The sequence below is a fragment of the Aptenodytes forsteri genome, unplaced genomic scaffold (genome assembly GCF_000699145.1).
Source record: "Aptenodytes forsteri isolate BGI_AS27 unplaced genomic scaffold, ASM69914v1 Scaffold239, whole genome shotgun sequence".
Taxonomy (NCBI): Eukaryota; Metazoa; Chordata; class Aves; order Sphenisciformes; family Spheniscidae; genus Aptenodytes; species Aptenodytes forsteri.
The window spans coordinates 1,827,437-1,833,566 of NW_008794743.1; the positions used below are offsets into that span (position 1 = coordinate 1,827,437).

A 6,130-nucleotide genomic window follows, 5' to 3' on the forward strand; every position below is an offset into this window, starting at 1 on the left:
GGGTTTATAAATATTTAATAAAATTCCTACCTTATTTACCTACAGCTCTGCCAATGGTCATTATTTCCTCAGCAAGTTAGCATGTTTAATAATAACATGTTTAATAACACCTGGACAACTATCTGGTGCTTTTTCCTACAGCTTCTAATGATCCTAACCTGGTAACAGCATTGGATAATAGGAGTTCAATTTACCTTGGCATGTAACAACAAAGAACAAACATTTAACAATAAGACTGAGAATAAATGTATTGTATACATAGTAAAAATATCCTATGAAGTGTGTTGGATATGTAGTAAAAACATTCTACGAAGTGCTGAACTGTAGACTGTTCTAAGAGACGACTTATTTAGATTGTAACATTCAGAGATGCAGATTTGATTAACTGCAAACCAGCACTGCCTTGAGCTACAAAACCACAAGGTGTTACTATATATACAATATAAATGGCTTGGGATAAGAATGCATTCAACAAGGCTTATTAGCGATAAGCAAACATCAGAATTTTAACAGTGAAAGAAATGGATTCTACCAATAGAATATATTGCAGCAGTTTCAAAATAAGGAAGAAGCTGCAATAATAATGACAATACAAGCTCTGAATGACCTGCCATCAGATCAAGAGTGCAGCAAGCGTCTAGTCAAACATCAGACAGTTGCATCAACTGTGTGTTACATGGCCAAACTGACCTCTGTTTTTTCTAGCCACTAGTGTTGTGGGTTTTTTTCTTTTCCCAAAGGTACAGTGGCATTGGGTTCTTGTTATGTTCAAAAAGATTCTCCATAAGCAAGTCAGAACATAAAGAAGGAAAAAACCCAAACCTGCAAAATACAGTATTTCTATTTATTAAAAGTGCTCTTCTAACACTCTTTCTTTGAATCAGAAAACAACAATCCATAAGGGCCCCTTGAGATTAAGAACTTTCACAGTTCTGAAAGTTCTTACACATCCTCAACTCTGAATGAGCTTCATCATTGGCTTTAGTGGTTAGGCATATAATTAAGCATGTTTCATATCTATGATCTGGTGCTACTGAAACGCCAGAGCTAGCAGCTGTTCTGACTCAGACCAGACCAATACATAGTCAAGTGATTTGCATGAAATAGCACTCCTTTCATAGCCACCTAATTCAAGCTGCCTGTCTATGCAAATCAGATTAAATATAAATGGCCAAATTATCTTTAATGTCATTATACAGAGGTGAATTGACACCAGGGGTGCATTGGGCTCCATTTCTTTTAATCTTGTGATTTTGTATACTTAACAGTATTACTACAGTGAAAAGACTAACATCTCATTTCTTCATTTTTTACCTGCTTTTAAATTCCTGGCTGCTTGGTCCCGCTGTATCCTAGATGACACACATATCAGCTAGTCTCTATTTTTAGAATCAAAATAATAACAATAAAAAGCAGAAGGGCTAAGTGGAAAACACCAACTAGATAAGACTTACTTGTGGTTACAAAGTAGGCCAGAGGTAGAGTCCTTGAGGTTCACAGACATATTCCTGTTTATGCCTTTGGGCCTGGCTTTCCACTCTGCCCCCTCCACTTTTCTCTTGCGTATTAGAAATGCTTTGGTTTCATGCTAATGTAGAGAAATTATGTAGGAAAACTGGTATGGCTAAAAGAGTTGACTGCTTTCAAAGAGTTAGAAGTTCTTGCTTTAAAAGAAAGACTCAACTTACCAAGGGGGCAGCACTCACTGAGTATATGGACAGAAAATAAACTGTGTCTTCAATTCTTCTTTCCATACTCTGAAGAGTATTCTCAATTATTAAATAAAATTAAAATGCACAGATTTTTAAAAAGATGATTCAAACACTGATTATTGAGGGTTCCACTATACTAGCTAGTTCTTCTCAAGCATGCTACAGTGGTACCTATGTTTCACTGCATAATTATCTTGCTATACTAACTGGGTAAAATTTAAAGACGATATAATGCACAAACTCTTCTTGACTCCTTCTATCTGTTTGTATGTATCAAAGATCAGATAATTTTCCAGTTTGCTCTTTTCACTTTTTATATCTGTTTGTATTTATCAAAGATTAGTTTAATTTGCCAGTTGAGTGTTAAGCAATACTTACTCCTAGCATAAATTACTGCAACAAATCAATACTTTTCTATGTACACAGCAAGATCTGACCTTAATGTTATCAGTACCAGCCTTTCATCACACTTTACTGTATTTCAATTGCTCTAAACTGTTTGCCAAAGCATGTGATTTTAAGCAATTTAGCAACACATAGCATATATCTTGCAATCAGTTGCAAATAAAGTTTACTAAGTAGTATAAGTATATATACAATAGTCTTGACATTACACTGGCCATTATACCAGAGAACATGGTTCAGTAGCCACTGTTCATCCGCTTTAAAAGTTTAATTCATGGAGCAGAAAATATGCTATCAACCACGTACACCAGATTTAACATTTTATAGCAAGATGGCTGTCAGCTGCAATAGCTTAACACCCACCAAAGGCTGCAATCTGACCCCAGCTGCAGGGACGTGTTTCCACAGCCAGAGCTCAGGGAGTGGGCCAAATCATGCTAGCACTCCTGAGCACCTTCAGTGCAAAGCCTCCTGCTCTGAACTGTTGCTAGCCATGGCTGCTACACCAGGTGACTTTGCTCTGATTCATTAGTAGACGTGTAAGTTTAATAACCTCCAACAGACAGGTCATACTACCTTAAATTGCCTCTGTAAATTATGCAGTGAGAATCTGACTGTGGTTGAAGTATGAAAGCTCTTATTCCTCATCAAAGGAAGATCAAGAGACTATGAACAGAGATCACTTTACCTGTTAACAAGCAGATCCACACACAGTTTTAACAATCTAGTTGCATATCTACTGCCTTCACTGATCAAGTTGGTTTGCTACAACTTTGAGTTTTCATATATAGACATAATCAAAAGTTATCCTTTTAATTGGGGAGAAAAGAATCTGCAAGATTTCATGCCCATTACACCAAATACTCAAACAATTTCTCTCCCACACAGATGTTTCCTTGCAGATTAGCGCTTCATAAAGACTCAGTCTATTAGCAAAAAGAACAGTTTTGACCTAGAAGGGCTGCCTGTATGTTTATTCTGTTGCTACTTTCTGTAAGTTAAGTTAGGCCCCCCTTCTACTACAACAATGATCACTACTTGCAATGATTACATGGGAAAGGTTCTGTTCTCAACCAATGCTGAGGAAATTCACCCCGAGTCTTTGGGGCTTGTTTTATTTACCTGAACCCTATTCACAATTCTGTTTGCTCACAGGTAAATGAGGAATAATAATGTTCACCTACAATAGGTGCTTTGTAGATAAAATAGTTAAAATGCTTGTGTGTCCCTTAAATGAAAAATGCTACAGAGCTACAAAACATTACCATTGTAATATGCTTCACTGTCACAACTTGCCTCTTATTTAAGTTATTGCAAACTATAAATAAAAATGAGCTGTAAATACACAGTTACAAAATAGAAATCCTAAAATGAGTGAAAATGACAGTTTGATGCTACTGCAGTAGATAGAAAAGTTGATTTTCCGACACGTGACCAATAGGATGCTCAGACCCCACTAAATTTGTCTGGAAGTGCTAGCCTATAAGAGAAAGCTTCATGGGACTGAGCCCTGCCTTATGAATGAATAAACAGAACTTGAGAAAGATGCAAAACTCATGGCCCTCAAACTGATGAAAGATGCTGACGATCTGACCAAATGCACTCGTTATGATGAGCAGGAACTTTCTGTAGAGAATTTTTAATGCTAAAGAAAACAAACAGAAAGGAAAACCTTGTGCCAAATTTGTTGGGTTTATGATCTTATCTATCTAGCTTAATAAAATACACTATATTGGAAGATGGAGGTTTCTGCCTGCATTTCATTAAGCCTAATTTATCCATAATAAATCAAGTAAAAATGACTTTTTTTTTTTTTTAAGATGCTTTACACAAGACAATGCTTTGCCTCAGGGACAAAATAATAATAAAAAAATTAATGGTTTCCTAAGCAGACTACATTTAATATCATGAATTTCCTCATAGGGAGTCTCAACACAGTGATCGCTAGGGGAAAGGAACTACTGCAATCTCTATATAGGCATCTTTTTTCTAGGCAAGACAACTACTGATGGTTTTGTTACTGTGTTGTTTAGCCCTTCTCAGAACAGATCCAAACCAGCCACTGTTAATGGCTTATTATTGTAGTATTATTATGGTAGCACCTATAAGACACAGATCAGAAATCTGTTGCAATAGCTGTTTAAAATATATGTAAAAAATAATTTCTCCCCAATTTCTCCCCTCCTCTCAATTTACAATCGAAGTGTAAACTGAGAAAGTACATGCAGATACAGTCAGAAAACACAAGAAAACAATATGAACGTACTGATCAGCACATAATCAACTTAACACTTATGGAGTCCTTTGGTAAGCATCATAGCAAAAGAAACAACAAATATAAAGAAAGGAGTAGAACAGATGTATACATCTCATGGGAAGCAGCACAGTAAAAACATTAAAAATTCAGCTATAATGTCCTAGAAACATCATAGGTCAATCTGAGATGGGAGCAGGCCTCAATTTACAAAAGGGGGGGGCGGGGGGAAGCAGTGAATAGAACATGTAAGCTGTGGGAAGTAAAGATGGCACAACAAAAGAGCCAATATGTGAAAAGTATGATCAAGCTTTGAACAAAAAAAATTATTTTACAGAAACATTTGGTACAGATATCTACAGGACCAATTTGGATTTTAAGACTAAAATGCAAAAACAGCAGTAGTTACCAGAAGAAAAATCAAGAGAATTCTGCACACTTGCCATTACAGACAACATCTGAGAAACTATTCTCAATTCAAAGCATTATCAAAAATAAAATAAAACGTACACATAGTAGGCTGTTTCAAAAATTGTGAGTACCCTCTGGTGCCCTGTCATTGGGGGGGGTGAGGGGGGGAAAGGGGAAGAGCCAGAGCAAGCAACCCCCAGAAAAGAGCATCTACTAATGCTGTGCAATTCTGAGCATTTCTACTTACTCACACTTTCAAGACAAGCAAACTGAACACACAGTCTTAGTCCCGCATTTTCAAGCACATACAGGACAGAGGTAAGTAAATGGAAAGGCCGCAAGTATTTTTGTAACTCCATCACCAAAAACTGGCACGAAATTATACTGAGATAGAACCCAAATCTTTATGTTGCCAAAAAAGTATAAGAAACCAAAGGTAGTTTTGGTTTTAAGTTGTCTTGAATTTAAACTATTAGACTCATATTTTATATCACTCTTTGCAACCACTGAGTTTAGAAATTTGGTCTTGATTTTAAATCAAAGCTGAGAGTCTTGTTTATTCCTATAACTCATTTTTTCAATTGACAACAAAAGAGTCGACATAAATTGACTGAACAAAATTGCAAGCAATGGCCACACTGTTACTTAGACAGCAGAGCCTACCATATCATGAGAGAGTCTCTGCATCAGTGTTTGTCTAAGCAGATCAAACAGAAGGTGGAGGTATTATCACCATTTCACAGGTAGGAAAACCTTTTAAAAGTCAGAGGAAGCAGTCATTCCCAGAGGTCTGAGTCAAACAAGTTCTAGCCTGGTGCTTTACTCTCAAGAACATCCCAAGCTACCTTACCACCCTTAAGGATAGAGAAGAATAAGCATTTAACTGCTTTAGGTGGGACTTTAAGACCGCTGTCTCAATTCTTATTTATCATTGTAACCACAGTGTTGTCTCCCTTGCCGCATGCTGCTCAGGGACGCTCCACAGCCTGGAGCCTCCCACAGCCACAGCCTCAGCGGACTCCTAAAACTGACACATAGGATCATCGACATTTTTAAAATTAGTGAGACAAGTACCTCAAAAGTTAAGGCAAACACAAATTTTAAACTGCCTCTATTTCAACAGCTTTGTTTTTTGACCCTTTAAAGTGCATGTGTTTTTTTTTTTCTCCGCTGCAACAAATACCTGACACTCCTTTTTGTTAACGACTATTTTTTTCCTGTAAGCGACCCAATTCTAGAAGCTGAGATTTTATAAAAGTATCAAATGATTCAAAACTGGAGGCCGCTTGCAAAACTGCTTTTGTTCGTCGCTACGTAGATGCCGTGACGGTACCTCCTCAGCCACCAC

At 37.0% G+C, this 6,130-nt stretch overlaps 1 protein-coding gene across 1 annotated transcript in view; it reads left to right on the forward strand.

Annotated features, from left to right (window-relative positions):
* Positions 1-2,448: 2,448 nt before the first annotated feature.
* The window catches only part of IDH3A (isocitrate dehydrogenase 3 (NAD(+)) alpha), a 17,299-nt gene continuing 13,617 nt past the window's right edge, over positions 2,449-6,130 (forward strand). Inside the window, 1 exon segment of the mRNA XM_019470675.1 lies at positions 2,449-2,626. Within this exon segment, the coding sequence (XP_019326220.1) occupies positions 2,449-2,626 (178 nt within the window).